At 38.1% G+C, this 22,027-nt stretch overlaps 1 protein-coding gene across 5 annotated transcripts in view; it reads left to right on the top strand.

The window, feature by feature from the left end:
* GOLM1 (golgi membrane protein 1) overlaps positions 1-21,776 on the top strand; it is a 39,651-nt gene extending 17,875 nt beyond the window's left edge. For all 5 annotated transcript variants that reach the window (XM_067315779.1, XM_067315780.1, XM_067315782.1 and 2 more), the window contains 7 exons: positions 3,264-3,318; positions 4,235-4,337; positions 9,653-9,791; positions 14,152-14,281; positions 15,617-15,904; positions 18,488-18,610; positions 18,953-21,776. In XM_067315779.1, the coding sequence (XP_067171880.1) occupies positions 3,264-3,318; positions 4,235-4,337; positions 9,653-9,791; positions 14,152-14,281; positions 15,617-15,904; positions 18,488-18,610; positions 18,953-19,020 (906 nt within the window). In that variant the 3' untranslated portion in view covers positions 19,021-21,776. The remainder of the gene's footprint in view (positions 1-3,263; positions 3,319-4,234; positions 4,338-9,652; positions 9,792-14,151; positions 14,282-15,616; positions 15,905-18,487; positions 18,611-18,952) is intronic.
* The last annotated feature ends 251 nt before the right edge of the window (positions 21,777-22,027 follow it).

Raw genomic sequence — 22,027 nt, 5'->3', positions numbered from 1 at the left:
ACATGGCTTGCGTTGTGCTGCTGGCATGGGCAGGAGGCAGGGGGAAGCAGCAGGAATGTGCACGACAGGGCTGCTCACTTTCTTTTCAGGAAGGACTTGGATCAGCTTGAGTTAGTTGTGAAATAGGTGCCCATCTTCTCCCTATTAATTATAAATGCTTGTTTCTGCTGGTTTCTGCATGTATAAATCTTTCCCCCACAGCTTGTTTTGTTCCTAGACAGTTTGTTCTGGATGCTAGAGACTGGGTGAACCTTCATTTAGTTCTGTTCTTAGCAGCAAATTACTGATGCTGTGGCTTTCCTTTTTCTCTTTGAGAGCTGTTTTTGGTGAATGCCACATGGAAGCCATTTTTTTTGTTTGTTTGTTTGTTTTAGTTCTGAAACAAGTCTTTACTTTTCTCAACTGCTTTGCCATTTTATTCCTTTTTCTGCTGCAGTATCTCATTATGCATTTAGGTACACTGTGTACAGTCAGTGTTAGAAAACACCTATGTCAGTTCTGTGTGGTGGGGATAGCTTGGTTTATGATGATAGCAAATGCTATATACAGCCAGTGCTGAAGGAGCGTAGTGTAGTTTTGCCTCTAAGGAATATGTTATGGAGACTGCTATGTATGGAATTAGCCAGATGAAATTCACATACATAGTTTAGAGTATGTGGTCTAAACATGTGCTTTGAGATAAATTATCTGAAAAGAGACTGGCTTCCTAGCAGATGTTCCTGTATTTTTTAACAATACCTTTAACGTTTTTGCTTCCCAAGCAGAAAATGACTTATGCAGACATGTTCTGTGGTAAAGAAATGAATATATCTCTAGCAGTTGTCATTAAAACATCTGCTGTCCAGCTGGAGCAAGATTTTTCTGTCACTGCTGATGACAGTATGGCTTTTGATCTGACTCCTGTTGCTGTCCACAACATTGACTCCAGTCTGGAGAGTGGTTTTTCCTCTCTGATAGTCCAGATGTGTTGGCAAATGTAATAAGCCGGTTCAGTGTTAGAGGGTTACTTCCATACTGTAAGATCAGAATTTGATATGGTGATATACTGACTTTCCAAGTGCTGAAATCTCACTCCCAGGGATCAGAGGTATTGTTTTGTGGGCTGAATGAGATTTCAAATCTAAATTGCCTCTTGGATCTGAGTTTTGCCTTGTATTTGCTGTCTGCTTTCCTGCAATCTGCTCTCTCTACCTGCAAAAAATTGGGGAAAAATAGTGACTGCCTAGTTCACAGCCATGAGGTGAAGATTAGTTAATGTTTGCGTAGCAAGTGGAAGAATGGAAAGCCTTAAGTTATTAATATAGTCAGATAGGAGAACAGCAGTTGGAACATTGCCCCGTAAATTATTAAACAGCATTTTCTACTCAAGTTAAAAAGCTGAGTAGCTTTTCATGATTTCTTCATGGTCTTTTAGTCTCAAGTTTGGAGAGGGTTGGTGTGGCATTGCCGAAAGGGATTTTTGTATCCAGTCCATAAAGAGCAAGTTGTGCAATTTTTTTCCTTTTCAAATGGCAAATAATTTTATTTTCTCTGCTTCAGATAGTCACAGTCATTGCTATCCTAAAGAGCAAAACATTTAACAATTGTCCATTTTACTGTCAAAATGAAATAAATGGTCTCAATATTGCCATGTCATCTGTAATGCTTCTTTTACTACAGTGATGGTTTCTGATAATGGCCAGGATTATCTAATTCCAAAACAGGAAATCCTTAGGGTGATAATCATGGAACAACCTGATTGCATTGCTCAGGCACTAGCAAAACTTAGCACCTACATTGAAGTGATAACTTCCTTTCTCCAATAAACTAATGAAAACATATCCAGAGCATTTTTTCCCCTTTTTATGAGGAAGGAGAGGGAGAGGTGTTAATCCCTTAGTAGCTATTGTTATTCATGTTAATTTTTTTAAAGCAAAGAAACAAAGCTTTTGCTCTTTATGTTTCACAGTGGTGTTCACTGGCCAATTGTGCATAGGAATATTTCATTTTATTGGATTGAAAATGGCTGCTTCTTCATCAAGATGTGAATGACCATTGCTTTGAATTGGGACTTTTTCAAGGATAAATAAAGGACAAATCCACTTTTCTGCTCTGTGTTGACCTGCTTGTATTAATTGAATGCTTTCCTTCTTCTAATCAATTGGCACAAATTACTGTAGTCTTCATGAAAATTTGCGCTAACTGACAGTGTTCTCTGTGTCTCAGAGGGACTTGGGCAAACAATATGAATGTAGGCATTTCGTTATGTTAAAGTGATGTGGACATATGTACATATCAGTACTTGAGCAGCAACTTAGGGAAACTGAGGACCTGATGTCTGATCTCTGACCCCTGCAGAATGTTGGGGTTTCGTGGGGAAAAGGATGGCTAGGAAATTATAATGAAGAATAAGAAATACATATTCCTAAAACTGGATCATCTCTGAGGGGTCAGTTATCTTTTCTGTAGTCTTAAGAAGAATTTTCTGCACCAGACTTTCTAAATACTAAATGTGAATCTGAATTATCTTGGTGTTTGGCTCAGAGGAATTATTTTCATTTAGACTTGCTTTGGTCCTGTGAGTATTCACGTGTCTTGGGGTATGTGTATATGCAGGTGGGTAAAAGGGAAGCAGGGGAAAAAGGGACAAAACATGTTCATATGTTGTCTGCCTCTTCTGAACTCTAGAGAGTGAGAGAGAAGCAAGGGAATGGAAGAATGGTACTCCAGCGCTTGCTTATCAAAGGAAGGGAGAGGATAATTAGGAAAAATGATGCAATGCTTAATGTTGCTTTCATAGAGTTCATTTATGCTTGTTCTGTGACTAACGATTTGATACCTCATCCTTGCATCCCTGAATGCAAATAAATGGATTCCATGGTGACAGAGCAGTTGATGAAATGAGCTGTACTACACTGTATTCTTCCTTCAAGGCCTGCTTGATAAAAACAGTAAATCTGACTGTGATCATGAGCATGAGATTAAACCAGAACAGAGCAGCAAGCCATTTTAGCTGTGGACTCTTTGAATTCCTCCCCTTTTCATTTAAGTGCAGTGATATTTAATGATTTTTTTTGGTTCACTGGTAAATCTGGGTTAGAATGAGTGTTTGTTATTTGTAATAATAAATCTTTACCGCAGCTAATGCAATTTTGTGTTTGGCTTTAACCCAGTACTTTGTGAGGAAATATCTTGTTACAAGTACTTTGGTCAGTGTTTATAACATTAATGGAAATACATACCCTTTGCAAATAAAACATTATTTTCTGTTTTGCTCCTTTCAGGCAACACTGATGAATAACATCACAACAAATGAGCGATTGATCCAGAGTCTACAAGGTATGTCTTAATACAGTTATGCATCACTCTTGTATTGGATTTTTAGACCTCTTTTTAAGATTTGTGTTAATCAGAGCTTTCTCAGATGCTTCCTTTCTTCCCCAAGTCAGGGGGAAAGTTTGGGAATTGCTGTGACTTAGACCCTCTGTGTGCACAGAGTTCAGCTGCCTATGTAGGACTCCTGCAGTCTTCATTCTACCTTTTGTAGCATATTCTTGCATTCTTCCCTAAGGTGGTTGGGTTATGCATTTTGGCACTGAGGAAATTTGCAAACTTACACATTGAATGAGAAAACTTGGCCTAATTAATTTCTATTTGTGTTGGTGCTTCAAAATCATTGCTAGCAATTTATGCCCCCAAAGTCTGGGGGAACTGATCAGTAAGTTCTGTAAACTGGCAAATACCCTGTTAGTTCTTTGATGCCTTCACACAAAGTTTTCTGTCAGGAACAAGGAAATCCTAGTGTTATAGCATGATGGATGATGTTTCAAAACAAAAAAACTCTAAATCACAGACTGCTCTGTTTTTGAGGAACATAGCTGTAAATTGCATATTGTTCAAGGAAGAATTGTAAGCTTGTCTTTAATAAACATGAATGGTATTTCATACTATGTTGCCATCGGTCTTTCATAGACATTAAGACTTCCTGGGCTGAAACCCAGCAGAGCCAGAGGTTGCAAACAAGCTAGAGTATTCCTTATGAAGAAAAGGGGGTCAAAAGCTAGGTTATGCAGTTTTTGTTAGTATATGTTAGGCTGAAAAGCTTATTGAGTCTTATCAAATCCTGTGCATCTTTGATGATGAATAAATTCTGCAATTGTCTAAGTATTTGTCTACAAAATACAATGAATATGATGGATGGAGTTGAAGTGTGCTTGCTATCAGATCTGTTATCTGATAATCCTGTTTTGGTCAGAACACCTGAAGGAGTTACAGACTGAATATGGAAGGCTGCAGCTGGATGTTTACCGGTTTCAGAAGAACCAAACTAACCTTCAGAGGAAGTTCTCATATGACCTGTAAGTCTGTTTGGGGGGAGGGGGGGTGTTGTTTTTTTAACAATAGCTTCTAGAGTTGTAGGTGAGTTGGTTATAACCTGAAGTATTCTTTTGATAGGTGAAATGCCTTCTATAGGCATACAGTTTAAGATGAAAGTAACACCTGACACTTTATCTAAAATTGCTCTCAGTTGATCTTGAAAAAGAGAATATAACTGCAATTCTGTGTAGACTTTTAGTCCTTGCAGCCCCCAGCATCTCAGCATCCATGGACTTCTTCCACGATTCTTGATGTTCCTTCCATTGGAGGAGGAGAAAGGTAGCCATATTCCCATTTTAGAGATGGGGAGGAAACTAGGACACAAAGAGGCTAAAGGCTGGAGAAGCTTAAGGACCAAGATATTGGAATACCCTTTGAGAAGCTGTACTCTATTGAGTTGCCAGAGGTCACACAGCAAGTTTCTGGTAGAGTTAGTCAGACCATGTCTACCATCCATACCTAGTCAAATTTTTGGAAGAAATTTCCCACTGAATTGTATGTCATGGATAACTGAACACAAGTGCTTATTAGCATCTCTTCATTAAATACACATTTCTGATATTTCTAGGAATTTCTCCTGTTTTTCTGCCTAGTCAAGCTGTTCAAAATGTTCTTATCCCTCCACCTCCTATTATATCTTCCATTTGACACACAGATATACCTTGTTAGCCAATAAGGCTTTTGTTTTTGTGTGCTCTCATAGTGATTCTCTGTCAATAATATAATTGTTCCATTGGCATTTATTTTTATAGCAGTCACTTCTTATTCAAATTTTGTAGGAATTCTGATTTAAAAACTCAACATGGCAGTCACAAAGAACTGGAGTTCTGCAAGCCGAACTTGAAATATGTTCCCCCCCCACACACACACTTAAGAACTAAAGATTAGTATTATTGCATTTAGGATATTTAGTGATTACTTGTTGGTTGTATACTTTTTTTTTAAAGATATTATTACTCATTTAATAGTGATGACCCAGACAGACTATATTAGCAGAGTTCTAAAAGTTTAGGACTTCTAACAGAAAAGGAAGTCAAAGACCTAAGTTTGTACTGAACTTCTGTTAAGTCATTTGCACTTACAGGTCTGTTAAAGTACCATTTTTCTCTTAGTTACACCATGGTAGTAAGTCTCCATCTCTTTGCTGTAGAGATGAAGGACAGAGCTCCTGGACCTCTGATAGTTCTCTGCTAGCTGGTGAAGAATATCTGTTTGCCAGCATCTTTCTTGGAAGGCTGAGGTCAGCAAGATTAAATGTGTTCATAGTGCTTTACAGTCATGCTGTGCATGAGAGGTGAATCCTTGAAACTGGATTTATGTACAAGTGCAGACAAGGAATACAAAGCAAATAGAGTAAGTGTGATTCCTGAAAGCTCAGGCTTAATGCCCATGTTTTGTGCATTCCTTTCAAGTACGGCTCTATTGAGGAAATCCCAGACAGAGGGATTCCCATCCCTGCTCATGGGAGTATAATGTATTGAATCCTTCTTTGTTAAAGAGGAGAAGATCGCATCTGCAGGGTACAGCTCCAGGATCAAGGTTGGCTGAAGGTGAAAAACTGGACAAGTGATAGTGATGAAGCTATGCTGCCTATACAGTGTTTGTTTGGGTCAGGGTAGATGTAGAGACAGGAGCGATAATTTAGTATGGTATTGGCTGAACAGCGACTAAGCAGCTAGTTTTTCTGCCTTTTTTTCTGCCTTCACACTGTCCTGAGGCAGATGCAATAAATGCCAAACCCTGTAATATCTCCTGCAGTCCCTCCATGGATATACACAAAACCAAGTGTCCTCAGTCGAGGAGTTAAGTTTTCTTCACTAGTTCAGCTGAATAATACTTAAGTGGTCATTGAGAAGTTAAAATAAATCAGTGATATGGCACAGAAAAGATATATAAATTGTTGTTGCAACCTACAAAGTCATATTTTGTTCTGCTACACAGGGGGTTGGCAGCAGTTAGAGAAGGAGCGGTTTCAATGCATCTTACTCTTGAAGCTATGTCATGGCTAAGGGTTGCTTTTCAAAAATAGCATGCTGAATAGGCCCAGCACCCTGGTGGAAAAATATGAAGTATGTGTATACAGAATGCTTCGGGGACTGTCTGGAACTGTCATTTGGAAACCTTATACAAGGATGAGAAATGGCTGATAGTGTTAGATTAGATTAGAACTAGGGAGAACTGAATAAGCATTGCTGTGCAAAATTGGACAAGCTGGTGGTTTCAAGATTTGTAGGCTATTGGAAAAAATATTAAATTAGCAATTGACCATTTAAAAAAGGGGGTGGATATAATTCTGAAGAGCTTGTTTCCTGCCCCACTCTCACGTCACTACCTCAGATACAGTAAATGTGAATTGGTGTTTCAAATAAACAGATTGCTGCAAAATCTGAACTTATTTTTCACAGGAGAGGGGTTTTTTTGTTTGTTTTTTTGTTTTTTTAAGGTAGGAGAAGCAAGTTAAGCACTTAAGTTATCTGTTGTGCTCTTGAAAGTCCTTCCTCCCATATGAAGTAAACTGGGAGATCTCTAAGTCAGGGAAAAGATTTTCATTTTAGCAGATTTTTTGAGTGGGCCTAGCATTTTCAGTACAGAAGTCAGCAGTGAGTTAGGTGAACTTACTGCTGCTGCATGCAAGAGGCATGTATGTTCCTTGGGAACTGACTGACCAGGACCCCTGGGCACATACTACACGCAGTCCTGTCTGCTCGCAGCAGAGCTCACTCAGCCAGAGAGCGTGGACAAGTCAGACGCTCCCCTTCCTTCCAACACTATCCCGTCTCCCCTGCAGCAGTTAAAAAGAAACGAAGGACTTCAGACTTTTAAAACAATTTGAAATTTCAGGTGCATTTTAATTCCTAGGAACTTGTGTTTTCTTTCTCTCTGCCAGCTTCTTTGGAAATGTTACCTGTAGCAAGTCCAATAGTTAGCTTAATATTTGCAGTCCTGGTAAGTGTAAGAGTGTGAGTGAAAGAATCACCTTTTTGATATATATATAAAAAGAGTTGATGATACATGCTCCTGACGGACAAAGTTACTCTATTTCTCATTGTTTAATCTTGTGAAAGATAAAACAAGCCACAGAGACTGAATTTTAAGAGTACTAGTTTTGCATGTTTGGAGTATGTCACATTGATGGGATAATGTGGAGAAACTAGTGCTGTTCTTATGCTTTGGGTTTTTGTATGTATGAATAGAGTATCTTTATCTCCAGAATTTCTGTTTTGCAAGAAGGAAATTCCTTCATAGCTGGTAAAATCAAAATGAATTTGTCACAGATGTTACATGAACTTTGTTTTCATGTGCAGTATGGGATGAAAGAGCATTTATAAATGTTTGCTCTCTCTCCAACTTTGCAATTTATTGTCTCTCTCTCCAGCTCCCAAACTGAGATGCAGGTGATTCTAATTTCCTCGATTTCCAAGAAATTAATGAATGTGTACATAACTCAAGCCTTTGTTTTATAGTCTCTGATGTTCACCAACTTATGATGCACTGCTTATTTTGATGACTCTTCCATGTTCTAGTGTTAGCAGAATCACAAAATAGTGTGTAGTAAGTGTATGAAATGGAAGAAACAGTAATAAAGGTAATTAGTTTGTCAGCTGATAGCACATCTGTCAAACACTCCTTTTCTTTTCCAGATGTGAACTACAGAGCAAATTTTTTGCTTTTAAAAAGGAAGGGTGGGGAAGAATGATAATGCAGTACGAGTGAGTGACTTGCTGCCTTAGAGGACACATGCCCCGACAATTCCTCTGGATTATGTGGTACCTTATTTGCAGTGTGAGAAACTGGACCATGCTTGTCTAAACCAGCTGTTGTTACACAGCAGGGGGAATTAATACTATGACAGAGCCAGGCTGGGAAATTCATCCCCTTTCCTCAGTGAAGGGGGGTAAAACTTGCAACATGTTAACTGTGTTGTTGTACAGCTAATGTGGAGAGGTTTTCCATGTGCAAAGATGTGTTTCTGGGGTCTGCATCTTCTGGCATGCAAGTTATTCAAAGTTACCTTTGAGGAGTTAAAAAAAAAAAAAAAAGAAAAAGAGGAAAGGGAGAGAAAGAAAAGGGGGAGAAAACCCTTTGCCACAACAGCCAGCCAGGAAGAGAAGCAATGTGGTCTCCAGCCAAGCCTCCTCCCCAGGCATGTTCTGCAGCACGGCGGGTGCTGATGACAACGATGATGGTGACGATTTTTCGCCATGCTTTCCCCTAGCATGATGTAATTGTCATTGGGACCTGCTCAAACCCACTACTTGTTGTTCTTGTTCATGATGGGATCAAAACGCACATAGAGTTGTATGCTGACTGATTGCTGAGCATTGTGCATAGGTATTACTGTTAGTGCTTATTTAGTTTATTTGCTAAGTCTGGCTTTTCTTCCAGTATAAACCAAAAGCTACAAAACGGGGTAGGGAGAGGATGGGGAAGAATGGGTGATCTTGCACTGATGGCAGTCACTTCCCATGAAAAGCCCAGCATGACAACGCTATTGGGGTTTGCAGGTGCAAGGCTGTGAGAATAATGGCACAAGAACAGCAGCATGAGAGCAAAAAGGGGAAATACTACCCAGGCAGCTTCAGGAAAGGCACTCCTAGGACAGCTGAGGGGAAAGGCTACAGAGCTGTGAGTGAAAGGCAGGCTACAGAACTGCAGATGGAAGACTCTTACTATTATGAAGGTTAAGGCACTTATGGCACTGTGCAACAGTAGTAAAGTATATAAAATATTAAACACTTGAATCTTTAGAAAATATCCCTACTGGAGCTTATAATAGCCACTGAAGAACTCTATTTTTGTTACATACTGTTTTCTTATATCTTGCAACACCGCACTTTGGTAAAATATTGAGCAAAGGCATTTAGTTGGCTAACAGTAACTTGCCTCTATTTACCATAAAAATGGCTTTGAATTAGTTCCTTCCTATTTTCTCTTCCTATCTAAAATCAAAATCCATATTTCTGTTCTCATACCAGAAATATTTCAAGGATCAAAACTGATTTTCAACTTTACTTAAATGAACTGGTTAATACAAGGCAAGAAAACTTACATAGCTTGTTGAACTGGTCTCACAAAAGCACTTTAAATTAATTTTTTTCCAGTGGAAGTTGGACCACCTGCATATTAGGTTTGTCCTTAGGATTTAGGTTAACACCCCCGGTTTCTCTAGTATCTTTTCAAGCTTAAGTGCAGGAAAGGAATAAACCAGTTTATGGAAACTTTTTAGAAAAGTGTTTCTCTTTATTACAGATGCGGATAAAAGTTACAATTGCTAACTTTTTAATGTTTCCTCCAGGTCACAATGCATCAACCAGATGAAAGAATTAAAAGAACAATGTGAAGAAAGTATAAATGAGCTTACAAAAAAAGGCAGTTATGTACCAAAGATCAAAGAAAACAAAGACTTCTCAGAAGACTCCAGCAAGACTCTCCAGGTAAGGTGTGGATAACTTCCTAAAAATCTTTTTCTGTGTAATTCTCAAGGGGCTCTCCTTCCTTTCATCCTCAGCTAACATCAGCCCATCTTGCAAAGTTTTGTAGAGCTTTTTCGCATTTGTTGAATGTTTCTGATTTATGTGAAGTTGAATGATATGAAGGTAATAACCAGGCAGAAAGACTGACTATTCTCCAAATTACTCTGACTCTGAGAGATGGACAGAATTTGAGAGGTGGTGCTGGGAGTGGTGAAGAGTCTGGTCAGGTGTAGTTACATCTCTGAACTTTGGTCCACAGCTCATTTTGACTTTGTTAAATGAGTTAGTCACTTTGTATTTACAAGTGCATGTTAAAGATGAGGATAAATTTAGTATGAATCACTTCAGAGTAGCAGCAAGGCTCGAGTATGACACTATAGTCCATAGGTCTTCACTAGGCACTTAAAGGTTCATCAGTTAAGAGTTTTCACAGAAATACCAATTTCAAGCTTGTACGGTGGGAGTGAGGGGAAGGTCAAACATCTTACCTTGTCGTTTTTGGACATGCTGAGTTGAACTGCAAAAGGCGTTGCTGTACATAACATGAGAAGGCTCACTAAAATAGGGCAGGCTTGCCAAATGTGGTGGCTACATGCCAGCCCACTCTTTCTTCCTGCGGTGTGTGGGAGGAGAAAAAATCCTCAAGAAAAAGAAACTTCAGATCATCCTGTTGTCTTGGCATGTTAATTATTGATATTTCTTCAGTGAAGTGGGATTAGAGCAGGGATAGGTTATGCTTGCTGCTGATGGTACTGGGCACATGCAGTGAAGCCTCTGTGCAGAAGTCAATTAATTTATGTAAATGTACCAAACTGTTGTGTCTTCAGGACTATGTGCAGCTGTGACAGAAGTTATATATGTGTTCACCACTGGGCCTTTCCCCCATACGTGGGTGGCCAGCTGTCATTGCAAAGGCACGTGTGTTTTCTGATAGTATATGCCCTTTACTCTTTAGTTAGGAAAATGCTAATAGAAGAAACAATTTGATGACTTCATAAATGGAAATGGTAAAGGAACTAGAGCTGAAGTTGGTTTTGCAAATAGCTGGAAAAAGGTGGGGATAAAAGTGGCTGAAGTATCATCTGCACAAGATCCCTCCAGGTTCAGATAATGGTTCCCTTCTTTGTTCCAGTCTGTGTCTATTCTGTTCTCCTCCTACAAATCCTTTCTGTAAAATGGTGGAAGAGGGACTGCTGAAGTGGGAGAACCAAGGCTAGTCTGAAATACCATATATCATTATTAGAGCGTGCAGCTGTGAGATCTTCGTTGTCTGAGACAGCTGCAAAATGAATGAAGCATGATGGACAGGAACCACTAGTCATTTACTGTTTCAAAAAGAAGTGAAAGCTCTTGTTGTCCAACTCTAATTTTTTAATGACACCGTCAGATAAATTAGGAAATAAAAAGTCCATCTTTTGGAGGTGACTAGGGAAACCCTGTTCAACAAAAGTATCTTGATTGATGTCAAGAAGGAAAATGCTGACCATCTGGAAAGTTGACCTGGGGTAGGGCATCCTAAAGAGGAGTTCAACTTAACTTCTAGTGTTGCTTTCAGGCAGGTATTTGTTAAAGTTACTTGTACTGTACCAACATGGGTTTCATTTCCCTTGTGACCAATTTCAGTTTGGAGGGGGAAGTCATCCCAGAAGGAAACTGGGGAGTTTGGCTTAAGCTCCTCTACAGCATGTTTTTAGCCTCTTTCAGCAAGTTCCAGAGTTGGAGAAAATCCTGGCTCAAAGTAGGCAGCAATTTAAAAGGATAATCTGCCCTGTCCAAGCTATAGGATGGTCCCAGATGAGATAACCAGTAATATAGCTGCAGCCTAAATAAATGCTGTCTGGTTGTGTTCCCCAGTATTCAGGACAGTGTTTCTTATGTCAAGTGGTAACTTTCTCACTTCTCTGTTCACACAAGGCTTGCAACTTTGGCTTGTATAAAGGCTGAGTTATTTATCATTAGTGCAAGGTGACCGTCTAGAAATCTATAAGCCAGTGTTTTTAGCTGGAATAATTCCTGTTTTCACAGATCACAGTAGCTGGGCTCCTGCGATTTTTGTTTTCATGTTGAGTTTGCAAGATGTAAATACTTATGTAACGGAAAAATCAGAATTAAAATAAATCTGAGAAAGAAAATGGAGAGATGATTGGTTAATAAATGCACAGCTTATTCTCACAGCTCTCTTTTGTGGAGCAATGTATACCCTTCAGTTGAGGAGTACACAATGTTCCAATAATTATCTCTTTTATCCAGAAGACAAACCACTTCAATGTAAAAAATTGTCAGCATACGCACTGCTAGTTTGACACTTGTTAAAAATTGCCAAGTTAGACATTTAAGATAATGTAAGTTAAGTGTTCTTGCGTGTTTCTTTAAGGAGTGGTTTCTTGCTATTAAGTGCAGGATCAGTATTTTTACAGAGGAATTCATGCCCCAGCTTAAAGTGAGAAATAGTCTATGTTCTTTCTCTGATTTCTACTGCAGAGAGTGACTTCAAGAGACTGAACTATTTATAACAAAGATGCTTCTTTAAATGTAGCATTTTTATGTATTAATGACTGCAGGGAGATTGTGAAAAATTAACCAAATATTTTGTGGTAATATATAAACATTCCTAGCATAGGTAATATATAAGCATTCCTATTCCCCAGCTTTCATAAGAGTTAATGTTAGATTATCTGTTGATGTTGAACTGGATGGTGTTCACCCAACAAGGTCTTTAGTTCTGCCTGGGTTTGGCCAAGTTTAAACATTTTCAAAATGTAAACAAGTAAACGTCCTACAAATCCTCTACAGCTTTAGTTTCTTGATTATTTAATCATTTCTTTCCACAGACATGTTTGCAAATGGCCAGGTGAACAGTTCTCAGCCCTGTGTTCTATTGACCTTCTTAAGAACAATAGGCAGCTACAGTTTATCAACAATCATATTAAACATCATAAGGTCAACAAAAAGCTTTTCATACCATAAGGTTTCCTATTCATTGATATAGTATCAGGTGTAAAAATGTTTACATTTCTAAATACCTGTATACTTGTCCTCTCTCCACATCTATTGTAAAAAATACATAGTATAAGCATTTTCATTACAGTCTGGTTTTTGAGCTGAAGCTGGTATAGAGCAACACAGGCTCCAGGCACAATTTCATGTTCTGTGTTTGTGCAAACTGAATTGGCATAGCTCTCGGCCAATTAAATACTAATATGAGTAAGAGTTACACATAAAATTTTAATTGCTGAACTGGAAGAGCTTCAAGCTAGTGTACATCTTAGCCATTAATCTTTAAGGAGGTCAGATGTGTCAGGCTCTGAGAGCAGTCTAGTACTAGTGCTTAAATTCTTAAGTGAGCTCCATCATGTTAAAAGGATATTGTTGTCTAGTTGGTTGATTTAAATTTTTTCTTCTCTTAAGCCTGCATTCAACATAGTTTTAGTCCAGTTCTGTGCACCCTTGATTAACTGAAGCCTGATTATGTCCAAACTCAGTTTATCTGTCTCTGTAGATTGATTGATATGAGTCAAAAAGGTAACCATGTGCTGTTAAGAAATATTTTGCTATGCTGAGTTAATAGACCAGGAACTATCTTGCATAGGAAGATAGTCAGCTTCTCTTTATCTCAAACTATGTTACAGATAAAACTTACGTTTGAAAACATTTAGCCCTATGTATCATCTATGTTTAATGTCTTGGATAAGATCTTAGATTAAACTTTTGACAAGAGGCTGTCTGATGCCTCTGCTCTGTCCTATTAGATGAATTTCTCTCTTGCTCTCTCTTCCCCCCACCCCATTCCTTCAAATAATATTGCTATCATATTATTCCTTGTGTTTTCCAAAGCTCAAGTAAATAAGGATATTTGTAACACTCATATTTAACACAGAAAATAACAAACTGTGTGCCCACAGCAGAGTCTATGAGTCTGTAATGTTGCTGTGCTAGTCAATGCCATCAGTTTTAATTGCACTGCTAGTCCTGACATGTGAACAGGGCAACACTGGAGAAGTGTGCACTACTACAATTTTGTGACCCTTAGTTGTTTGTTGTGTTCCTGTGAAACATTGACCAAGAACAATAACCTCACACTTAGCTGCAGTTAGATGGAAAGGTATTAGAGAAAGAGTGTTAAATTCTCGTGATGTCTGTAATACACTAGTAACATCATTGCATGCTCAAGATTGTATGCTACTTCCATCACCAATAAAGAGTTCAGTTAAAATATTTCTGAGTGTGTTTACACTTTTTTGCTATTGAATTTTGATATAACTTTCATTACCAAATCCTCTGTGTTTAGACCAATGCCTGTCTGTGTGCATTCACTTTATAGGTTAATGTTCAACTGCCTGCCTTTAAGCAAGAGGAGTTCCAGCAGGCTGGCCTGGAACAGCAGAAAGCTGATGAAGATGAACCCAGAGCAGTACCTACAGCAAAAAGGACAGACTCTCCTCAGGCTAAAGGTGAGACAGAAATCACTGACATCCTAATAAGCAACTTGGGTAATAGGGCTTGAAATTTAATGGAACATTCTTTAAAAAAAATTATATACAAGATTAAAATGGAAAAAGTTACACTACTAGACTGAATCATAATCAATTTTCCCTGCACTATGGAGAGATACAATTAATTATCTGTTCAAGCATTTTTATTACCAGCATTGCTACTGGTTCATGTGTTGTAACTGACGTACATTGCATGTAAAGGAAAAGAAAAGAAAAATATTTACAAGTGTGTAGTCATATCCCTGATTTGCTATGGAGAAAATGTCCTGCTTTTGGAAGCAAAGATTTTTAAGAACCTTTAAAATTTGCTTGTTTATTAAGTCTGACACACCTAGCGCCCCACCCATCCATAAGGGATAACTGAAAGTTAAGACTTCAAGCAAACACACGTTCCTGCCCTTAATATGTTTTCACTGGGTAAAATGTAAGTAAGGGAAATGATATGCAGGAAATCAGATTAGATCACTTAATGGTTGCTTTTGGCATTCAACTCTGAGAAACTATTAATTTGAATGGGTGGCTACTACTGCCTCAGTCTTGCATAGTGCTGTGCATGTTAGAAATTCAGTTTCCTCTTTAATTATTCTAATGTGCTGTCTTAAAATACAATCTTGGAAGTACTGCAGCTCTCATTTTAGAAAACTAACTATTCAAGACAACATCTCTGTACAGTTTCTTCAGGCAAAATGTATCCTGATGTTATTTAGTCAAAAATACAGATACACAGGAAAAAAGATTTGGTGATGGCTGCTGAAAGCAATAGCCTTCCTGCACTGCACCTCCATATTTAAAAATAAAAACAGCTTTGTTTTACTTGCAAAACTGCCCATGTGACTGCTTTGTTCTAAACTATTTCTGAATACCAAATCAGTTTTATTGTTAATAATGAAATGCAACACATACAGAAACCTCTTTTTGCATACCTCTAATGCTGTGATAGCAGATACTTACACAGAACATCACAGTTTTGTATTTAAATGGTTCTACTTCACTTGCCCAATTTATTAACTGTATGTATCAAAATTTTAAGTAGGTAGAAGTGTGAATTTGTTAATATTGAACAAAACCACAGTCGACTTCACAAATCTCATTCTGCAGCTGTCTCTAGTGTGAAAACAGGGGACTACTACTGTCTCTTTCTCTTTGGAATTGATGTGGTTGAAAGATGTTCCTTCAGAGGAGAAATAGGTATTGAATGAGAAAGATAAAGCAGTATTTATTTAAGGTTTCTAACTTTTGCTGCCACTAAAAGGCATTATGTTTTGTACTCAGAGTGATTTTTATTGTTTACAGAAAGAAGAAATGACCTTGTTGCCATCAGAAAACAGGAGCCTAAAGCAGAGGAAGAGAGGCTTTTTAGTGAACCAAAAACCCCCCAGGATTCACTCAAGGTTTCCGCAGGCCCTAAGGAGATGCTGCCTGAGCCAGAGAAAGGACTGAATCTGTATGAAGATGCAAAACATGTAGCTGGGCGAGAGGCTGTAGAGCCAGCAGCAGAGCAGGCTGCCAATGAGGAGGTGGAGCGGGAGCAGCTCTTAAATTACGATGCTCGGCAGGATGACCCACACCCTGGAAAGGATGGTTGGTAGCACATTACATGTTCTTAAAGTTGGCAGAGAGATTGAAGTGTAGAATAGGGCAGGATTTCTGAGACAATATACCAGCTGGTCAGATGTAGTATGAGCTTTCATAAAGGATAGCATGAAATATAAAAGGTTAGTCAATCCCTAGCACTCTTTGACAGTCAGTGGGTGAAGATGGAAGCTTCTGTTTGTGCACTGCGGAGCTCTAAGCTTGGGGTCTTGTTCTGCATCACCATAGCTGCCTTCCTCTGTCTCTCTATTGACTGTGCAGGGCACTTGGGGAAAATCAGCCTCTGAAACCTTTTGGTATCAAGGCTTTATAAGAATATGGTTTATGCATTTGAAAATGAACGTAATGAGACATTAACCATCAGAAGCATTAATGGGTAGAGAAATACTGCATACTAATGTTTTGCAGATAGTCTTTTTATAGTGATGATGTATCAATGTTAACTACTCCTGTTTCAAAATATACTACCAAGAGGAAAAAAGGGCCAACTCTACAAAAGACTTCAGGTATCTGAAGACTATTATCATGAGCCTGGAAGACTGCTGCAGATCAGAGGTTCCAAGCAAAGGTGCCAGTTTTTGGCCTCCAGCAAGTGTGCCCCCAAACTGCCTGTCTTCACAACGCTGAGCAGCAGAGTATTGATGTCATGCCTAAGCCTGAGCAGAATCTAGACACCCGTCTAGCATCATTCTGCATGCTCCTAAAACCAGAGTATCAGCTACTCTTTCACAGAAGAGTGTGATGTTTTCTTCCACAGTTGGAGAAGTTTGCAGCATTCATGCAGGTTCAGTTTTCCTTAGGTTGTTCAAGCCTGTATCTTGTATCTTCTGATAGAGTATCCCAAGTACCTTGCTACCAGCTCTTTTGAATGGAGACACCTTTCACCCTTCCTAGCATAATTCCAAGTTGAGTCAATGGACCAGAGAGGGCAAAGGGAAGCCTTGTGGCAGTCAGAGAAGGGACTGATGCCCAAAGGGAACACTGTGCTTTTTAATCTAGTGAATGCTTTCATATTATCATGAGTAATGATGTTAATACAGTTGATAATTTAGCAGGGATAAGTAATCTCATTTGCATTGCTGAAGTAGTATTCTTGCAGCTGCCTCAAAGAGATGCTGGCCAGAGCAAACTGTTCTCCAAAGATATTTGACTACATAGCTATCTAAACTGCTCCTGTTTTAGCTGAAATAACAGAAGAATTTGGTGCAAAATCATGCAGCGTTACAGGAAAAAATTCTACTATCCAAGTTTCTGTGAGCTAAAAGATTAGCAGGATGTTCTTCAGGTTCATTGTTCAAAAAATACTTACTGCATAGCCTTATTACAGTCAATCTTCTTGATAATCTTCTTGATAAACTTGATGGATAGTATAGCATTTTTGGAATACAATATATAGGATAGATCTTGAAGCAAGAAGTATGGGTTTGATAAGCCCAGGAGACAGAGTTTTAGAAATAACAGGACATCAGCTAATTTTCCAGTCTAAATTGAGACTTTTTTATATATTTGGAGAGGAAGTAAACTGTTCTGTACTTGAATATGGCAACACAACCTTTTTCTCAGCTACACATAAATTCCTACAATTTAGAATTCCTAGAATTCCTGAAACATTGCTGGTTTCAGATGGCAGCAAGGTAAAGAGAGATTTCTTTTGTATTCTCTGAGGATCCTCTCTCTTTCAATTAAAGTTTCTTTTGAAGCTTGAGACCTTTAGGTCTACTGCTGTAAAAATCTATTTGAAATGGTGATCTGAACATGGACAATATATAAGACTAAATGTTTTCAAGCCCATGTTTAAGCCACTTGCTAATTAGGGGTTCAACTTTTCTTTCTCCTTGAGAACCAGAGACTCATGTCTCTCAACTAAACTAGGGTATGCTCACCCTTGGTGCTATTATAGTTTTTTCTGGCTGGTTAACTATAAAATAAGGATGGGAGGCTGGGGAGCAGAAGGAAAATTTCCATTTACTTTTGCGCTCTCCATAAAGGAATCTAAAGAAAGTAGTCAATAAAAATTGTTTGAGATGAATCTATATCGGTGGGATGAGTAATGACTGGGTAAAGGAAATCTCCTTTATAGAAAAACATTTTTCAAGTTGACACATCCTAAAATACTCTTCTTAAGCTATTGTCACAGCTTTCTACTTGATGGATAAACTAAAACAAGAAGTGGGGAATCTGAGATCTCTCTTACCCATGGAGCTAGTACATTTAAAAGGAACACTGTGGTCAAGTATTCAATATCTGCTTCAGTTTTTACTCTTAGGCTGTCATGTAATATATTCTGTAGTTGTTTAATGTCTTTTTGTCCTGAGAGCTGACTGACTCTTATTACACTTTTCAAATCGCAGAAGATTGCCTCTGTTATCTAACTCTTTACACAAGATTTACAGCAAAAACTGTTCTGAAATTTAATAGCTCAAAAGGAGAAATAATATGAAAATCCAATCTTTAAGCAGCAGTTCATTCAACTGCAAAATAAATTCTGTGGTAAATTGTTATAGGAACTGTTTCTTGTGCAGATGGTGTTATGGTGTAGCATAAAACTAATTAATTTAAATGTTTTTCCAGACAAACAGGGACATGAAGCACTGAACCAGGACAAAGGCGTTGACTACAATTTAGATGAGAATGAAGCTGAATCTGAAACGGACAAGCAAGCAGCGCTTGCAGGAATTGAAAATAACTTGCATGGTAAAAGGAAAAAAAAAAAACCTAATAGTTTTACCTCAAGTGCCACATGCTAAAAATTAAGATGTTATTTTAAATTGTCTCCTGTAGCAGATGCAGCTGGCTAATTTCTGTGAGCTTTCCTCAGTTTTAATGGTGTGACTGATTTTGTCTGTAGCATCACTGAAATTACTTTTAACATGTGGTGGTAGTGTAGGGTATCTGTAGCTTTACTCTTAGTACTGTTCAGTACTAACAGCCCTCAGAATTGCTCTTGCTGTGTTCTAGATTCTGTTTTCTGGATGAAGAACTGTCACTTTTAGCTCTTAAAGAGATTTATGTACTTCTTTCTTTTTCCCTAATTAGTTCAAAACCATGAAGATAATGTGAAGAACCACTTATTTGATCAAGTAGAAGAACGACAGAGGTTGTGAACAAGGGAGGTTCATGATGACTTAGTCACCTCTTCGTATAAATGCAGCAATGATGACAGCCAAGGGATATGAGTTTCAGTTATCTTCTCAAGGCTTTAACAAGGACCCAAATGAAGTAGTTTTTTGTTGTGAAGTTTTAGTACTGTTTCAGTGGTGAAAATGTTATCTTAAATCTCTGGAGGTTTGTTTCAAAGCAGCCTGACCTCTGTAATGACTCTTTCCTTCCTCCTGATTATAAAACTGAAACTAGCTAGCAATAACTGTAGTAACTTTGAAATCAACTACCTTGTACAATCATACTACGATAACAATTTGGTGGGAAAGAGTCCTCTGCTAAGGATGCATCTCTCCCCTGATCAGTGCAGTAGAGAGATCCCCAACCTAGCTTTAAGAGGAGCTTAGGCTAACTTACCTTGACAAAACATGTGAAGAAGGAAATTGAATTATAAAAGGTTCTGGAACCTTTTATACTGCACTGTAGACAGATAGTTTCTTGGGTCTCATAGACTAAATCTGTTAGCTTATGAGATCTGTACCAAGACTGAATCATTGTCCTGGTTGATTTCATAGCTTTTAGGTATTAAGAAAAAATTCTGATAACAGTATCTTCTTCACTAAGAGATTAGCCTAGCTCTACAGGAAAGTTTTTTTGAAAGCAGTGTTGGACTCCTTGGTTATCACTAACTTGCACAACTTCAGAGTGTAAAAATTCTGTCAAATTGACTCCTGAATTTTTGATGAGAGATGCCTTCTGAAAGGGTGTGCTATATCTACCTTTTATTCCACCCAGCCAGTATCTTCTGCTAAAAAGTAGAAAGGCAAATAGCTGTTTGAAGCAAATAAACTGTTGGACTCTTGAAGAAGGTAAAACAGACTGTGCATTTAACAGACACTTCAATGTCACCCACAGGGGAAGCTGCAGCTGTTGTGAAGTGCTGTGTTATGCACAATGATGTATCATGTTGCTGATGGTTTGTAGTCTTTCTCTTTTTTGAAACTTGTTGAATGTAAACTAGAAACTAGTTTACCTGGGATAAACTGGAAATACTCTCAACTACCACTAAGACATGCTTAGGAACCCCAACTGCTTGCCTTCAGTCAGGCATCTGCTACAAATAAGGATTTTCAAAGCACTGTGGTCTGTTCCTACGTTAAATCCTTCTAAGAGAGTTTCTGTGGGATCAAGTTTATTCCCACTGTTTCTCAGTTGCTCTTAGTTTGTGTCAGAGTTCACCTGTAAACCCTCAGTGCAGAGACTGTGGTGAGTTGGCTCCTGATACTTGGTCCTGCTGACAGCAGTACACATGCCATAGTCTGGCAGGTTACAGTGCAAAAAGAAACCATGTCTTAACTGCATTTTGTGTAGCCAGCTGTTTTAAATACTGTGTTTGTGTCTGTTCTTCAGACAGACACTTGTGTTTAGAACCATCTTTGTGAGAATGAACCAACCTACATAAGACGGCATGAGAGAAGACACGACTAACTAACTTCCCGACCAAAAATTTCACTTAAGAAACATCACTTTGTCATGGCTTTCTTCTAATGTGCTTTATGATGATTTATGCATCACTGTGTGTCATTCTTCTAGTGTACTAGTTTACAACTCCTGTACCTTAAGATGGCTAAGTGCACAAGTAGAGGATTGGTTCTCTTGTATATAAAAAGAGTAGTAGTTGTAATAGAGTAAAAAATAGGGCTCAAGTTAAACATTACCTATTATGCCTAAATTCACAGACAGTTCATCGCTGACAGACTGCCATGTTTAACGTTAATTAATTGGTCTAAGAAAACCACTGACCTCCATTACTGAGTTCATCTTGGTTACTGTGTTTTTGACTTTTTAAGCCAGATATAACTGCGCTAGGAAACTACAGACGACAAAGCAGGAAAAACATATTTTTAAGGAAGGGATATGAGCATCTCTTCTAAAAAAGACAAGTGATGAGAAAGATGAGATGTTTGTTTTGCTAATTTTTTTTCTTTTAAATTATTTTCTGCAAACCAAGGTACATCTTAACATCAAAACGTTTACACAGATTCAGCGTAAAATGGGCATTAACTTAGGACTTAATCTATACTATTAACTGAGGTAAAATAAATCTGAAATTTAATAGTGATTGTTAAAGCATATACATTCTAACAGAACAAAGTGTACAGTGAAACACTATTCAAGTTGAATGAATGGGCCTGAACTCTAAACTGGTAAAATCTTGGGGAAAAAAAAATCCTTAAGGTAATTAATACATTACCATAGATTTCTTTTAAAACAAATTTTGTTGGCTATACTTCTGTACAGTATCCAAACCTTACTGGGATCTTTCTAGCCAGTTAGGTGGTGTCCTCTCCATAACCAAGACCCCCTTGTACAAAGCACAGTTGTTTTACCTCTTGACACTAGGTGTCTGAAAGCCTATGTAAAAGCAATGTTCAAAAGCATAACAGAATACAATCTTGTTTTCAGTGGCTTCAAGTGCTACAGGAATTTAATCTCAGTGATAGAATTTTAGTAGACAAGGGGCCTCTTTCTCTACTATATAGAATTTTAAAATTAAAGGACTTTTAGTTGAACAAAACAGGAGATTCACTTGGAGCTGTGGTTTACATAATGTTGTCTATCACTAAAGTTTTTACTGGCATGAGGGAGGGAAAGCTTCTTGACTGTAATCATTTTGGGATTAAATTAACACTTTTTAAAAAACAAATCCTAATCCATTTTAGATAAGCATTTTAAAATAAAAATAATCTTCTCTACTGTGTATTACCTTGTTTTGTACAGTTGACCTACTTTCACTGTTAATCAAAATGGGAAAGATGAGCACTTTGGTTTTTAGTTCTCTAAATGCAGTATGATGTGAAATTCAGTTTTTCTATCACTTGCTCTTTCATTTGGAGAAATACAGACAGCTGTCCTTGAGCCACTGGCATGTAGTTCAAGATTCTGAAGAGAGGAAAAATTATGATAGCTCATGAGAAGATGGATGGTAAGGTAGATGAATTCTCAGTGACC

Source organism: Apteryx mantelli, chromosome Z, assembly GCF_036417845.1.
Source record: "Apteryx mantelli isolate bAptMan1 chromosome Z, bAptMan1.hap1, whole genome shotgun sequence".
NCBI lineage: Eukaryota > Metazoa > Chordata > Aves > Apterygiformes > Apterygidae > Apteryx > Apteryx mantelli.
Note: the sequence above shows the minus strand (reverse complement) of the source record. Positions and strands in the feature narration are given on the sequence as shown.